This window comes from Pterocles gutturalis, unplaced genomic scaffold (genome assembly GCF_000699245.1).
Source record: "Pterocles gutturalis isolate BGI_N339 unplaced genomic scaffold, ASM69924v1 scaffold35718, whole genome shotgun sequence".
Classification (NCBI taxonomy): Eukaryota; Metazoa; Chordata; class Aves; order Pterocliformes; family Pteroclidae; genus Pterocles; species Pterocles gutturalis.
This window is the reverse complement of record NW_010121645.1, coordinates 5959-23049: the sequence shown is the minus strand read 5'-3', so window position 1 is coordinate 23049 and position 17091 is coordinate 5959. Positions and strand designations below refer to the sequence as shown.

The following is a 17091-nucleotide window of genomic DNA, read 5'->3' as shown; positions in this document are numbered from 1 at the left end:
GTCACTTAGAATGAGGTATTTTGAATACTCTATAAACTGGTCTCTCATCAAGCCCACCTACCTGATGTCTGCTTCTCCATTTGTTTTAGGATTGTGTCGGAGACGAAAGCTGTCACGTTTACACGTCCCAGGAAGTATATTGTTTCGTCAGGTTCAGAGCCTCCAGAGCTGGGCTGTATTGACATTCGAACCTTAGCTGACAGTGTGTGTCGCTATGATCTCAATGATGTGGATGTAGCATGGTTGCAACTTGCCAATGAAGAATTCAGAGAAATGGGTGAGCAATGAACGCTTGTGTTTTTGTTGCTTTTTTAAAAAAAAGCTGTCAATCTTAAGAATATATTTAGGGAGGGCAGCAGTGGGAAGAGGTGGTAGTGATATGAGGAGGTAGTAATCATGCACGTTGGGGTAGCCATGGGAAACCATACCCGATGCGATTAAGCCCTAAGATATATGCTTTCATAACTGCTGGGTTTTATCTGCTTAGACCAGGTCAGAAACTGGCCATGTGGTTTTTTTCTCTGCTGCTTTCCATTTCATAAGGGAATTCTCACAAAGTTCCCATTTTGCCATCAAGGTCCTTGAAGAGAACATCAGATAGACAATACAGGTAGTTTTTCCAGTTAGTACTTTTTTATTTCTTTATTTTTCTCTGTGTCACATATCCGTATCATCCTTTTAGCTAGTGGTGTTCAGTGCAAAGAAGGTAGACAGGGAGTCTTGGGAGATTTAGAGAACCTACACCACCTTGTGCCTGCTTTTGGTTCAAAACACTCTAAAAACTTTCACCAGAGTCAACATCTGGGTTGTAAAATTGAAGCAAAAGCCATAGGCAGTGCTGTCCCAGAAGGAAAAATGAGAACGAGACCAGGAAGCCAAAGTCACTTTCTGAATGTTTTTCTCAAGATTTTGCAATATTGGATACTCCCCTTCTTTTAGGTTAATACTATTATAAGACTTTTTTTTTTTTCTTTTGCAGTTTCCCTAGTTTGTGTTGGAATGGGCATGATTGTCTAGGAATGAAATGTATACGTGTGGGGGTCAGCTATATCTACTCAGCTGTTACAAAAAGCTGGAGCTGTGTGTGGCAGCGGTTGTCACTATTTGCTTTAAATAAGTAACAACCATTTTCTAGGGATGCTTGAGCTGGACGAGTACACCATGGAAAGAGTCATAGAGGAGTTTGAACAACGATGCTATGATAACATGAGTCATGCTATTGAGACGGAAGAAGGACTTGGGATTGAATATGATGAAGATGTTGTCTGTGATGTCTGTCAGTCTCCAGATGGAGAAGACGGCAATGAAATGGTGTTTTGTGACAAATGCAATATTTGTGTGCACCAGGTATGGTGGCCAGGGCACAGTGGGGGAGTTTAGGGATGGTGACAGAGACAGAAACTTTTCCAAACCATTAAAGATAACAGGTTGGATTTGTTCCAGGGGCGGACATTGATCTGTTAAGTTGTTGCAGAGTTCACCGTTGAGTGGTGGGATGAATTAAGAAATGACATAATTGAGAAAGAGAATTGTTTCATGTAATTCTAGAAATGTCCTGCTAAGAGGGTCAAAAGTGGTATTGTGTGTATGTGGAGGAAGTTATAAGGTAAGGAATAGCCTCCCAAAAACATAGACGTGTGGTGGTGTACATTCTCACCTGGCCACGTCTCTTCCTATATTCTTTTCCTATCTTTCTGCACACTTCTGAGGCTAACACACTTTTCATATCAGCAACTTAGGCTCAGCAGAGAGGGGACAAAAGAACTTTCAGGCAATTGCTAGGGACACTGGTAGGATTTATTAGTGTCATTTTAATGGAGAACCTACTGACCTGAGCTGCGCTAATGAACCACTGTTATGTGCCACCTTTTAGTGGCAGTTAAGAAGTCTTAGCATGGAGGAACAGGTACAATTTTAGGCCATCTGTTTTTGTGGCTGCTTCTTACAGTGGAAGACGCCTTCCTATCAGCCTGATCTCTGCAACAACTTAAAGCCAGCTTTAAGAACGTTGCTTTGTCATTCAGTGTTTGGAAAGCTGTGGTGTCCAATGACGAAGAATAGCATTTTCTTGCATGTGTTACTTAAATGCATTTGTACTAATGGTAAAGGAATATGCCTGTGACTGGTGAAAGGTACAAATGGCTATCCTGCAAGATAGTTGAAGTGGACATTTTTAGACCTGTAGCAGTTCTCTGATCCTTGGTCTCTGATCACATCAATGTGAAACTTAAGAGGGTTAACATTGACAATAGCTTGGACAGAGGTCTCCATAAAGACGCAATCTTCTGAAAAAAGTGATTGTAATTAGTTGCTGTTCTGTACTATTCCCTCTGCAGAAGAAGTAAAACCCAACGCTCTGGAATAACACTGAGTGTTCCATAGCAGAGCTCTTGAATTTGTGGTTCTTCTGAATTAGATGCAGTCCAGTTCCTGTTACTTGTAGTCTTTGTGATGCTGAACTTCACCCTAGCGCACTGCTGGCAGGGTTATCTGTCAGGAGTCCCCTTGCTCTCCAGGCTGGTAAACACAAGCTTCATTTTCCCAATTGAAGTGGACAGTGGTTTTTTGCATAACAGCGGTCATGGTTTCTACTCCTTTTACTGAGAGATCTTTTTGGGGAATGAATGGGTAATGTGGTTAGCTAAGTTTATGAAAGGGTCCCAAGATCCTCCACAAGCTGATGTTTCTGTAGTGTTAGAAATTCTATAAGTTCTGAGACTTGCGAGGCTACATGTAAACAGATAAAAAGTAACAGAAATGCATGTTGTTTCCTTTGCTTTCTTTCCCTTTTCTGTACAGGCGTGTTACGGGATCCTGAAGGTGCCGGAAGGCAGCTGGCTGTGCAGGACCTGTGCACTGGGCGTTCAGCCCAAGTGTTTGCTGTGTCCCAAGAAGGGTGGTGCCATGAAGCCAACCCGGAGTGGCACCAAGTGGGTCCACGTTAGCTGTGCTCTGTGGATTCCAGAGGTAGGTGCTGATCCCCTGGGAGTTCAGGGCTGCAGGGATTCTGGGAGAGCAGAAATCTGCTCAACCTAGTGTGTAGTGCTACAATGAGTGTAGCATATATGTGATACTTCTTAGGAAGACAGGATAAAAGATTTTCAATTAGATATAAATTCTGGCAGGATAATGTATCATGTATAAAGAAAGTAATTACATTGCCTTTGTCAACCAAAATTAGGCCTGCAAAAATTAGGCCTTTGCTGCTGGCAAAGCTCATTTACCAAGAACACAAAGTACTGTTTTATTTTGGAACATTAAATGGAACGTTAAAGGTGAGTCAGGAAGGTTGGGATGTGACAATGGGAATTCCTTTGGGTTCTGAAAATTCTCGTCCTGTATGATAATTGGTGGGCTTCATCTTGAAACTGATTTTCTCAGGCAGTGAAGAACTTTTTTTTAAAAAAGGAATTTTATTTTTTTTAGTTCCTTATAAACTGAGGAACTTGGAACGTGCTAATTTTGCATATGCACACAAGGGTTTGAATTTCTTTGCTGCAATTGTTTCCCTTTTCGGTTAACAGTGTAAGAATCATCCTGTGTTTTTTAACGTTTTTTCTCTTAGGTGAGCATTGGAAGCCCAGAAAAAATGGAGCCCATTACAAAGGTTTCTCACATTCCCAGCAGTAGATGGGCACTGGTGTGCAGCCTTTGTAATGAAAAAGTTGGAGCTTCTATACAGGTAACTTAATAGCACAAATTTCTGTGGGTTATTTGTCAGGTTTTTTTTTTTTCCAGACGGGGCAGAATGAAAAAAGAAAAAGTCTAGTCTTCGTAGTTCCAAAAAGCATAATTTCCACATGCAATAAATAATTAAACTATAAAGCCAGCACTGTAAATCCATTTGTTTCATACTATCAACTCACATTCTTGGGCCAGTGCCAATTTGTTTCGTTGCATACTTCTGAAATTCTCTCTGCAGTTTCAGTTGGATATGGATTCAGCCTTTCTCACCGTAGTCTGTGAATTGTTGCTGTTAAATAACTGAATTGATCTGCACCAGAGCATTTCAGACTGGGCAGTGGGGTTTCATGTGAATATTTCTATTGGGTTGTTAGCTGTAAAGCACTTGCAGATCATTCACAGCAGAGAAATTAAGTCAGAAATGTTAAATAATAATTTTGAGAACAATTTTAAAATCTGGAGAGATTGAGAAAACACATTACCGAGCCCCAGATTTCTGAAAGAGAAGATATTTGGTTTCCTGAGACAAGTTACATCTAACTTACTCAAAAACAAATGATGAGAGAAAGGACAGGTGACCCACTTGGGGCAGTGTTGTGATTGTGTAGAAAAGACAATAAAATGTAGCTTAGTATTGTGGTAATGCTCTTCACTGTCAAAGTGCTTCAAATACCTCAGCCAAATGATCCTAGAAAGCTGAGACAGATAGGGAGGTATTAGTGTCTCATAAGGGGTCTGAAGAAGTAGAGCGCTTTCTATTTTGTGGCTAGCCTAATGTTACAGGATACACGATGGTAAGACACAAGAATTGCTAAAGTCCTGCACTTTTTAAAAATTAGATTTTATCCATTTCCTTTTTTACTCTGCTCTGAGTCATTTGATGAGGTTGCCAGAAAAAGTTGTGAAACAGCCATGCAGCAATGGTTCCAATGAAACCTAATGGTCCATTTCCATTTAAGGAATGTATAAAATAGTAAATGTTAAGTAGAGAAAATAAATCTGTCCACAGCATATAAATTTGCAATCCTAATACCTCCTTGTAGGGATGTTCCCTTCCTCTTGGCTTCTGTTACATAGCAGAGAAACAGTTTTGTCCATTCTCCAGACCTGTTCTGGGGGGTAACTTACAGTAGTTTAAGTTGAACACTTGAGTATTTATGTACATTAATGTGCAGGGGAGAGGGGGGTGTCCTTCCGTATTTCTTCTGATATCACCTCTTCCCTTCTAGTGATGATACAGGATGACATACATGCAGGCACAATGGCTGCCACTTCAGACAGTTCTACATTTGAAATTATGGGGGAGAGACAAAGAAATTACAGTTTTGCCTGACATTGTATAGGATTTGTGTACATCTTGGTATCATTACAGCTAGAAGTGAGAAATATTTAGATTTGTGCTGTGGAATTTTATACAGCAGAGAAGAGCTTTATGCAAAGCCACTGCAATAGAAGGGAAGTAGCATTAGCTGAACGAACTAAGAGAGAGACCCTCCAGCGCTGTTGAGAGGTGCACAGTTAGAAAAGGTGGCAGCTGGAAGTATGCATCAGGCTAGGCAGGGAGCAGCTGCAGTAAGCTGGGAAAAATGAGACTGCATATTCTCCCAAGTTCAGCAGACCTCCTTCTGATGAGACAGGCTCTCCCCTCTTCTCCCGATAAATCATTAGCCACGCTAAGAGCTAATTATTCTAAACGACAGCAGCTTGGAAACCATGACTAAAGTACTCTTCTGTACTGTTGGGTGTTCCAGTTGGGCTGCTTTTGCCCTGTTCGCTAGTAAGAAAGGAAAGGGCAAAGGATACTTTGGTATTTTTTTCATTCCTTTTGTATGTTGATTTTATTAAAGAGCGTTCATTTGAAACTCCTGCAGTTTAAACTCTAGTGTACCTTTATATGCCATCTGGCTGCTGAGTCAACCTGAGCGGGAAAACCCAGAGGAGAAAGATATTTGGCTTCTTTACAAAGTACTGTATAAACATCCTAGTGCAAGGCATTTCTCTTTCAGGTTAGATGACTTGCGTTAAGCATAGTTTTGTTTCTTCATAGTTAATAGCACCAACGTTCATTTCTACTTTAAATTCTTTCCAGTGGAGGCAGAGGTGTGAGTTGATACGAATGCATATGTATGTGTGCATGTATATACATATATTTAAACCTTTCAGTTTGTGGCTGGTAATAGCTATGACATCATTTTGCAAGAGAAAGGTACATATAATTGAAATGAAGTGCTAAATCAGCTGAACTACTGCCCATCACTCTATAATGGCTAGGTTGACAGGGAGGGAAAAAATAATAACAAAAAATTGAATTTCCTGTTCTCCTCATCCTGCAGGTGAAGGGAAGGCTATAGTCAGGGAAGTAGTGATTGACAGTGATTTAATATTTGACATTATAAACTTGGGATAACAGGGAAAAAAAAATTCCCCTTAGTTGAGGCCTTTTGGGTAGCATGGGTCCAGGTGCTGGGAAAGACTTTTAATTAAAAGTGTCAGGCTGGCCTGGAGCCACCAAGATGTTTTCCATTCTCTCTCGTGCCGGTACAGTCAAAGAGGGAAGGTTTTCCTTTGTGTAACACTGCCTTAAGTGAGTGGCTCCAGTGATGGTAAGAACATGCCTCGTGGGGATTTGGTGGGTATTGAATAGTGGGATTGGGCTAGGGAGGGGTTAACAACTCCTGTCCCACTGGGCCATTTGATCATTGCCTGGCCTGAAAATACTAAATCATAAACCTAATTAAAAGAGAGCAAGAAAGTACATGCAGCTTAGAAGCAGAGCGTGGTAATGGGGTTGTTCTTCCAAAGCAGTCCTTGCTGCTCGAGTAGGTGCAGGCAGTGTGGCTTCTTAAATTTATATTTTGATTAATTTTAATTTAATTTCTGTAGTGTTCGGTGAAGAATTGCAGAACAGCCTTTCACGTCACCTGTGCGTTTGACCGTGGCTTGGAGATGAAGACCATACTGGCAGAGAACGATGAGGTGAAATTCAAGTCATACTGTCCCATGCACAGCTCCACCAGAAGAGCAGATGATGAGACCTTCAATGAAAGCCCAGGCCAGGAGAATGGGAATGGGATTCAAGACAGTTCTCTTCCTGCCCATATTGACCCTTTCCACAGTATGGATCAAAACCAGGAGGAGGCTCACAGAGTCAGCCTCCGCAAGCAAAAGCTCCAGCAGCTGGAGGATGAGTTCTATACATTTGTTGACTCTTTGGAAGTGGCTAAAGTGCTGCGGCTGCCCGAGGAGACGGTGGGATTCCTTTACCAGTACTGGAAGCTGAAGAGAAAAGCCAACTTCAATAAGCCTTTGATTACCCCAAAGAAGGATGAGGAGGACAATCTGGCTAAACGGGAGCAAGATGTTCTGTTCAGAAGATTGCAGCTCTTCACACATCTCCGGCAGGATCTAGAGCGGGTAAGCCACCACACTGCCTGTGCTTGTGCGAGGCGTGCTGGCCTTCCTTAGCTGAGTTTCCAAACTACGATCTCGGTTATTGCCCTTGCATGCAGGCACTCGATGCTGCATCTTAACTCCAAGTTGTAGTGTCAGAAAAGACTGTTAACACTGCCTTTCTACCGAGCACTGTGGTTACACCAATTACCCTTTTCAAACAGAGGGCTAGTTCAGAGGGCCAGCAGGTCTTGGCCTGTAGTACCCAATCTCCTTGTAACTGGATTGTCATATTTCCACTTATGCCTTTTTACTGATTGATGGCATTCTCTGCTCCTTTCATCTGTGCACAAGAAGGAAAAGATTATGAAACTTACCTGGATTTGGAGCAGATCTGTTCTTCATTTCCACAGCATAATAGGATGACATTTTATTGGACTGTGTGTGTAGTAGGTTTGGGAGGCACGTGATTCTACTTTATGAGGATTTCAATGTTTAAAGAACAGTTTAATAAGAGCAGTTTGGTGTTTTATCTTAAGTACATCAGATCTTGTAATGATCTGAATTCCTTCCTTTTTGTTTGTTTTTTGGGGTTAACTAGTAGAGAGTTTAAGATATGTTAGAGCCAGAAAGAGTCCTGACATTATTTTAGTTTTTCACGTCTATACAGCATATGGCTTGTGTAGGCAATGTACGGAACCCAGCACAGGAGGTCCTACCCTCAGCCTCAGTCACCTGTGGGTGAACTAGAGCCTCTCTTCCAGAACAGTATCTAGTCTTCAGGTCAGGACAGCAGGTGCTCATGCATGTTCTAGATCCTTTGTAAAGGATCTTGATGGCTAAATATTCTTCTAATGAATTGCAGCAGTTCTTATTGTGAAGTTTTTTTTCTAGTATCACCTTCCAGCAAGCAACCCTTCTCTAGCTTGGTGAGACAGCTGTTACCTAGTGTCTTTTGTTTCTGCTCAGTGTGCTCAAGATTTCTTTTAATCTTCTCTTTGATCAGCTAAATAAGTTGAGTTTGTCAGTATGTTCTCTGGATCTTAAATTATTCTGAATGTATCCTTTCCATTTTTAAGTGTAATGTCAAAACAGGATACATAATTCTAGTAATATTTTACTACTAGTACATAATACTTTATTACTCTGTTGTTCCCACTGATGGTACATTCAAGATAACTTGGATGGAAAAAAAAAAAAGGGGACCCTAGTTTTTTTTCTCCTTTTCAAGATAAAGTTGGGTAGACTTGATTGCTAATGACATTAGCAACAGCGTTATCCATCTAGAAACACATTTTGAAGTTGCGTCATTCAGTTCACTTAATGCAACAGGTACTTCTGTGGACATGATGCATCTGTTGTGGTGCTTGGATCAGACAATTCAAAGAACAGAAGGCCCTGGATTGTATTAGAAAGGGTGTTGGGCTAGATGAATCCCTTTAATTCAAATCCACAGAGTAATGATAATGACTTAAAGTACTGGCTGTCTCGGGACTGGAAGCCTTAAACAGAGCAGGACCTTAGCAAAAAGTCACACTTGTTAAACGTCTCCTCCTCAATGGTTGTGAGATGAGCCTACAAGGCTGTAATCCACAGGGCACCCCGCTGTATGTGGCTACACTGAATTGAGAGAGGAGCCTTGGAAACACCCTCATCTGGGAAACAAACAACTTTTAAGCTCTAGGAGAGCGGTGGTTATGAAACTTACACAGCTGTCTAGATTAGACAATCACATTTTAAGGAGGGGAGAAATGTAGTTTTCTTTTTAAAAAAACCTGAGAGAGTCAAAATAATAGTTTTGCTACTGTTTCCAGTCCCTGCTACCTCTGTTGTTCTATGGCATGAACAGACTGGCCTGCCTTCATTTTGATCAATCATACTGCAATGGCAGGGTCACCAAAAGGACTGGAACTGTTGAATAGCTCTCCACATTTTATTAAGTATAATTTTCTGTTGTGACTTGAACAATAAGCAGCAAATGGTGCAAGGCTATTTAATACTGAGTATGTTTAAGCATTTCCAGCTTGTATAAATATACATGTATACTTTTATATATATGATTCAGTTGTTAATAGAAGTTACTTCTGGGCTACTTTTCTAAGAAGTATGTTGAAGAAGCTTAACTTTAAATACATTACTAACTTGTTTAAATGGTGTATAGTACTTAAACTGAGTTAATTCAAAGCACAGATCTATAGCATTAGAAACACAATTCCTGTAAAACTCATCAACTTGATGTCTTCTAGGTGCGTAATCTCACTTACATGGTGACCCGAAGGGAAAAAATCAAAAGATCTGTTTGCAAAGTTCAAGAACAGATATTTAATACCTACACAAAACAGCTGGAACAAGAAAGAGTTTCAGGTATGCTTCAGTGTTATCTTTTTCACATAAGACCACAGGCACAAGCACTGAAAGGTTTGGCTACGGGCTAATGACTAATTTTGAAGGACAAACAGGACCTCATTTATTCTCATTAAAATCCTGTGTAGTCCACCATGCATCAGCAGCTTGGAAGAAAAAATGAGAATCTGCATAGCTCTAATGGTGGGCATATTACTGTAGAAACTGGTAAGTCTGCGTTCTTATCCGTGGGGCACTGAGTGGCTTGCTGGTTCAGATCCCTTCTGCTGTGGTTCTGTAATGGACAGAGCGCCATGACTTACATTCAGGTGCCATATGGTACCTAGTCAGGTTGTGGTTTATTAGTGCTGCTGCATTAGTATTTAGTATGTGCTGCTTTGCATCATAGATGGCAGTTTAAAGAAATGGATTTTGAAAAGGTAGCACTCTGGTTTTAAAACAACATGGCTTTTTCTGCCTGATCTCATTGACAGTAGTCTTTTCTCAGAAAGATGAATGACTTAAACATTATTGCATTAACTATGTTATCCTTAGAGTATTCAGTAACTAATAAACCATAATTTAGACAGAATCAGATCCACTTGCTGGTTGCTTTTTTTCCCCCCTCTCTGAGAAGTTTCTCTGTCTTAGTGGATGTAGCAGTGCCAGGATTTAGATTTGCTATAGGTGTAATGAGGTGCAGCATGGCTACAGGAAAGTAAACTACACCAGCAATATGTTGTGTAACTATGACACAGCCACATAATAGTGATGTAAAGGTCCTGGAGAAGCAACCAAGTGCCTGTTTATGCTGGAGAACATGTCAGGCATGAGGAAGAGAGTTCAAATAGGTACATGCAGAAGTGGTATTTACCCAGACACAGAATTGCTTGACTTTAACTTAATTTGTTTACATTTAGGCGTGCCTTCCTCATTCTCCTCAATGGAAAACACGGTGTTGTTCAATAGTCCATCTCTGGGCCCCAATGCACCGAAGATAGAGGATCTGAAATGGCATTCTGCATTCTTCAGGAAACAAATGGGCACATCTCTAACCCATTCTTTGAAAAAATCACACAAGAGAGACAGAGTAAGAAACAGCTCTGGGAATGACAGCAAATCCATGCTGAGGCAGCCCAGCCAAAGGGAAGGCGGTACAGCTCCAGGTAGCTTTGTACATTTTGACAAGACCTTTGCAGAAACACGGATTGTATCAGGACAACAGAAAAATAGCATAGTTATACCAGACCATAGAAAAAGAAGAGACAATCATCCACAGTGTGAGGTGATGAAGGCAGAATTAAAGGAAAAGACTTCTAAACACAACCACAAACCACTGCGACCCACAGAACTCTCTCAGAGGCAATCAGAAAATAAAAGGGCTGTGAACCACTCCGGTGGTAGGTCAGCACCTGGCACACGGAGGGATATAGTGCCTAAATGTAATGGGGGTCTTGTCAAAGTAAACTCTAATCAGACAGTAGTTAAAGTGCCTACGACACCCACAAGCCCAGTGAAAAACTGGGGCGGATTCCGAATTCCAAAGAAGGGGGAGAGGCAACAGCAGGGTGAGAGCTCAGACGAGACCTGCCACCAGAACTCCAGCTACCCCTACCGGGGTGTGGGCAGAGTTTCACCCAAGGACAGGGCAAAAAGGAAGCTAAAGCCTGACAGCGAGAATGATGGGTACATCCCCGATGCTGAAATGAGTGATTCGGAGACTGAAGTGGCTGGAAAAAAGCGCAGGCAGCAGAGGCTCAGTCCAAACAGCACTATCAGCAGAAGGACGGACATTATCAGGAGAAGCATCCTGGCATCCTGACTGGACACAGGGACTGATTGCTGTCAATAGAGTCACTGCCTACATACCAACTCCACGTTATTTATTGATGTGAGAGGAGAGAATTCTTAGCTGTTATTCCTGAGCTGTATAAACATGTTTACATGCACTTAAAGCTGGTGGGTTATTTTTTTTTTTCGCCTCACCCCCCCAACCAATTCTGTGAGAAGTTTGACTCTCCTTTATTTCCAACTTTCCTGAGTAAGCGGAGAAAAGACATAATTACTAAAACAGGATTTGTGATGAACACTAAAATAACTCACAAAAACCTTTCAGAGGGGGCTAGGGTGGGTAGGGGGAAGAAGGCCACATTCACCCCTTTCAGCTAAAAGCACTGATAAAATTTTTCTCCCTTCCCCTGCCTTCTGGAAAAGCACAAGCTCTTAATTTAACTAGTGTGTATTGAATCAAAGATGGTTGTTTAACCATACTGCACTGCTAAACCCCATTAGAAATGGTCACTTTCCTTGGATGGTGGCAGGTCTTCTCTATTAGCAGAATGTTTTCTGTTGCATTCAGTTTGAGCATATATGGGCAGCTCAAAGCCCTACATAAGCTCCAGAGTTTACATGTAAATACATCTACACAATGACCAGATTTAACCGTGACATTATACTGGAGAAAAAGGAAGGGACAGGTCAGGGTTGCAGCTGCCTTACAGTGCAACAGCTTGCAAAGACTTGTACTGAGCACAGAGGAGACGCTCACAATGGCTCAGTTCTGAGAAGAGGACAGGCTTGTGTGTTACTGCACCCTGTGGAATAACCCATCACTGTTTAGTCAGTCACCTGCCTCCTCAAGTATGATGACAATTCAAGAAAATAAATTCTAAGGCGCTAGCCAGTAGGATTTTGCAAAGCCCACCACAGATGCACTAGTGGTATGTATTGGGAAAGCCAGGCTTATTACACTAAAGGGTTGCTTTAAAATGGACATGAATATATATTTTTAAATAGAATAAAATGGAAAGGCAATAAATTGTGATTAGCTCTTTACAGTCAAATGAAAAATTATTTCATTCTATTCTGGACTAGATTTGATGGAAGAGGGAACTCATATTCTGATTGTGTACTTTTTTTAATAATTGCAAATGGCAATAACTAATAAGCTATGAGCAATAATATTAACAGATAATTAGGATATGTTTTGAACCAAGCAGGGTGCACATATAACAGTGGATTGTTAGGAGCCTGTATATTTTGGAATTCTGCAGATACAAGTCAGGTATGTACCGGTGAAAAAGTTTAAGCAGCAATGTGTTACGGAAAGACAGGTATAAAGAATAGCCCTCACCCCTATTCCTAACCTGCCGTTATCACATCCACTTACTTTTTAATGTTAGACCCTTGCCTCTTGAGCAGAGAACATTTTAAAATACAGTAGAACTCCGCCATAACCGAGTCTTCCAGAGGATTCAATAAAAAAGGCACCCTGTCTTGCTATGCAGGTTATTGCTTAATTAAATATTTCAACAGAATGCATCCCTATTCTTTGTTTTAAAACTCAGAAGTTTTAACCTTTTGATACCTTTTGGGATGATGTTGAAGAAGGGGAACTTTGTGTAAGATAATGTACTTCTAAAATACCATTGCTGGTCCCAAGAAGTTAGCTAAACCTCATGACTTACAGAGGTGAAAGTCAAACAGGACACTGGTGAATCTGAAATTACATAGTCACTTGAGATGTGTTAAAAGAAAAGTACTGATCTGATCAAACAACAGACAGACAAAAGGTAAATGCAGGTAAGTTCTGCTTGATGTACAGCAACACTTTCCAGACAGGCACTGTTATTTTCTGTAAGAAAGATGCTCATGACCGTATAGGGAATTGTTTGTTAAGCCATAGATGGAATAATCTAAATTTTGATTCTAAGTAAACATTTAACCTCACACCAGTTTGAAAGAGGTACCTTGTTAATTTGCACTATTATGAATGCTAACGTGCAGAATTAATGCCTTATCTGTTTTGCTCCCGAACATTTAGGTTAATAAGCTTTCTAATGTTTCAAGTTAAGCTGAACCAAAACCAAAAAAAGCTGTAAGAATAAGAGGACTGCAGTAGGACCAGCTCTGTAGGTTAGTTTTGTCTCCCAAGCTTAGCACTCAGCAGAAGAGGTTTCTTAAGTACAGCAGTGACAATACAAACCCACCCCTGTATTTTATTGGGATAGAACCATTTGCTGAATTTGTTTTTAAACGTTACCTTTCCTTGTGCAGACTGACCAAGAGATCTTTGATTATGATTGGTGTATTATGTCAAACTGTAGGCTAGTTGAACTTCTGTAAAGTTGCCTGGAATGCCATTTGTTAGGTCATAAACTCATACAAATTTAAATGAAGGGTTATACGTGTTGTGTATAAATCTTAATTTCAGAAATTTGAGAAAATTGTCATTACATTTGTAAAACCTTGTACAGAAGATTTTTTCACTATGTGCCTAGCTTTGGTGTCCATTCAGCTGAAATTAATTAAAAAAAGGTGCATGAAGAAAAACAGATAGAAATAAAAACTATATGTAGAGATTACTATTTTATATTACATGGCCCAATCCTGTATTTATTTTCTCCCTTTTTTGAAGTATTTATAAAGACCTAGTTGAAGACAGCTGTATTTTTTGTTAAAATATTCAGTAGAATTGTGCCTTTTTTGTCTGTATGTGAATAAATGCTGTACATTTTTGCAGTATCCTTGCCAGCAGTGTTTTAGAATTTGCAGTAGCATTTTGTTTGGGTTTTTACATAAACAGATGGCTGCAATGCTATGAACAACTTTCATGGTTAAAATAAGCATTTAATTTGGATTATTGCACGTACCAAAATGCACACTGTGGTTGCAAGAGTTGGGTTTTTTTGAGGAATAGTATGGGGTCTTCTTACTGACAGCTATGCCTATCCAACAGAAAATGGCATGCTTTTTTCCTTGAGATCCTCAAAGAGATGTTACATACTTCCAATAGTTGACACCTGTTGATATATGATGTCCTTCCAATGTCTATAATCTTCATACACGTTCCACTGGAAGAGGAACATGAAGTTTACCACTAACTCTTTGAGAGAAGTAGGCTGAATGTACGTTCACACTATGAACTGCCTATAGCCAAGCAATGCTGCCAGCGAGACCATTTGCTGCTACAGCAGGATCGCTAGGAGACTAGGTGTGAAGGGAACAATAGGTTCTTTCCTCTTGCTTCCTCTGAACTCAAGATGCAGAAACATGGAATGAACTTGGAGCAGAGCAAGAAATGGACAAGCTTGTGAAAGCATATGTCTAGCCAATACATCCTGAAAAACAGCTCTGGGTAAATGATTCTTCTCAAATCTGTACCTGTATCATATGCATTCACATTATGGGCAATTGTGAGCAGCACCCCTCAAAAACATATTTCAAAGAACGAAGATGAAAGGATGGCCCTCCTAAGAGTTACTAGTACAAGCTTTGCAAAGCGTGAATAAAAGACTGAAAGAGGTTCTTGCAGCTGCTTTATCAATCTTGCTGACAGAAGAACTGCTGTGGTTACCTGAGTAAGACTAGGCCAGAGCTAAGGACAGCTTGCTAACCACTGAAATAAACTATGAAACAGTTTCTTGTATGCAGTGATAGATCTTTCAAGATCTGGCCTGTGCTAGAAGAAAGATGGCTCTTAGGAAGACCCAAAATGAAACTTGTACTACCTTCACCATCAGTTTCTCTCACCTGTTGAATGTAAGTAACTATTTTCCTAAATATACATAGTCAAGAACAAAGTTTTAGTCAATGGGAAGCATTGATATCACACTAGGGAATGTTTAAAACACTCAAAAATGAGTGTTGGGGGGTGGGGGGAAAGGAAGGCAGAAGAAATAAAAAACTTTTAAATGGAAGAGTAACAAGAAATAGAAACAAATGTAAAACAACTAAGATGGTTGAAAAGTCTGCTGCTCAATTCCATGAAACAATCAAGTATCATGAAGGAAAGAGCAAAACTTACCTAATCTCAAATTTTAATTGCCTCAGCAAGTGCCTTCCCTCTGAAAGTACAACTTGTGAGCAACACACCAGCAGCCTCCTCCAGAAGCCAAATGGAAAGGAAAGGAGGTGGTGTTAGGATGATGAGCTTAACCTGACCGCGTTCCCTTTTGTGGTTCAGACAGATATATTTGGTCAATTTTTAGCTGCTCAGAGGATTAGGCAGACAGATGAAAGACGAAAATCTTATTTCCTCTTTCATCTGCCATAACTGCTCTGCTGCCCCTTAACTTTACTATTAGGAGCTTGTGTCATCATTGCAATTCATATTCTGGCAAGTAATGATTACACAAGAGCTACACCACAAGTTGAAAGTAATATACCCATAATTAAAAGGGAACCAAGCAGATGCCCTTCTGTGCCTCAGGGAACAAATAGACAAATGCTGTTGCTCAAAACCTTACAATTACCTGCCATTTTCAGCTGTGTTTCACTTCACAGCTAGATCATCTTTTTAAGGAGTGAATGGGATTAACAGCTCATAGAAAATCTTCCAGGTGGTCTGTCATCGTGTCTGATGTGTATTATGCAAATAAAAATAAGGTGCTTGGTACTTACCTCCCTCTATATCCTACACACAGTTGATTGGTGAAAACCTCACCACAACAGATGTTGGGAGCTTCGGGACAATGTGTCCATGTTGCTTAGAAAAATCTTTGAAGTCTTTTAGCAAATTTATGGACTGCAATGGATACAGGCATGTGTCAAGCTGAGAAAGCACTAGTAAAGAAGTGTGTACAACTGTAGGAAACAGTAAACTTCGTCTGCAGTAAGCAGAAATGTTTCTTGAGGTTGCATGCATCTTGCAGGCTCTACTTTAACAGACTAGCCAGGTTTTCAGGAGGTGGCACAAACTCTTATCATCTTCCATGTGGTCATCAAGCCAGGTCTGTCCTCTAAAATGCAAATGTGGTGAAGATCCACTGCAGCAGACACATGTGTTTGTTAGTCTAAAACAACACTTTTCATCAAGCACTGGGTAAGCACTACCCATCAGCTGAATTAGAAGTTATAAACCAGAATTATATCCTTCAGATCTAAGAGGAAGGACAAGAAATTACGCGACATGTCCAAGATGGAAGCACTTCGTAATGTGTGATACCTATCAAATGTTTATAATATATGCTGAAAGGGAAAACAGAGTTCAGCTCTTATTTTAGAATAATATATGTAACGTTTCACAACTATCGAAGAAAAACATTTATGCAAAAGCATTTCCACATACTGGCACCTGTAGAATTCAAACACTATTTCAAAATGTATAAAATGTGGATGACTGGATGACTTCACCAGATTTTTGCAAAGTGATGTAAGAACTGAAGTTCCCAGACATACGAACCAAGAGAGCAGGTCAACAGAAAAGCAAAGAGCAATTGTAAAATAGTAATTAGGAAGAAAAGGCATAAATGATGAAAGACTACAGTCCTCAGAAACCAGATGTATGAATAGCCATAGCAGCACTTTATTCGTTACATGTTTCCCAGGAGCATCACAACAAACTGAACCAAATTCTTCAAAATGGAAGGCAACAGAGGCATTTCCCTATTGTAACACCTACCATAAAACCAGCAACTATTTGACATTCGTGATGTAATTAGTATCTTATTACAAATCATAAAAGATCTTCAGAAAGTTCCAAAGTTACTGCACTACAAAGAAAAAGTTATCAACTGTACGTGAGCAAAGGTATTCATACATCTCAACAGAATGGTATCTGTTCCCTGAACACAGCCTTGTCAGAGTTGGAGCTGTGTTTTTTAGACCAAAAAAGACCAGTATGCCACAGTACTGCATCAGATTGTTTCATCTGCTACCTTAAAGGACTTCAAT

At 40.2% G+C, this 17091-nt stretch overlaps 1 protein-coding gene across 1 annotated transcript in view; it reads left to right on the top strand.

Moving 5' to 3' along the window:
* Positions 1-11239, top strand: part of JADE1 (jade family PHD finger 1) — a gene marked incomplete at its 5' end in the record, with an annotated part of 29751 nt that extends 18512 nt beyond the window's left edge. Inside the window, 7 exons of the mRNA XM_010077307.1 lie at positions 90-277; positions 1136-1347; positions 2800-2967; positions 3566-3682; positions 6568-7098; positions 9321-9438; positions 10338-11239. Of these exons, the coding sequence (XP_010075609.1) occupies positions 90-277; positions 1136-1347; positions 2800-2967; positions 3566-3682; positions 6568-7098; positions 9321-9438; positions 10338-11239 (2236 nt within the window). The remainder of the gene's footprint in view (positions 1-89; positions 278-1135; positions 1348-2799; positions 2968-3565; positions 3683-6567; positions 7099-9320; positions 9439-10337) is intronic.
* Between the last annotated feature and the right edge of the window lie 5852 nt (positions 11240-17091).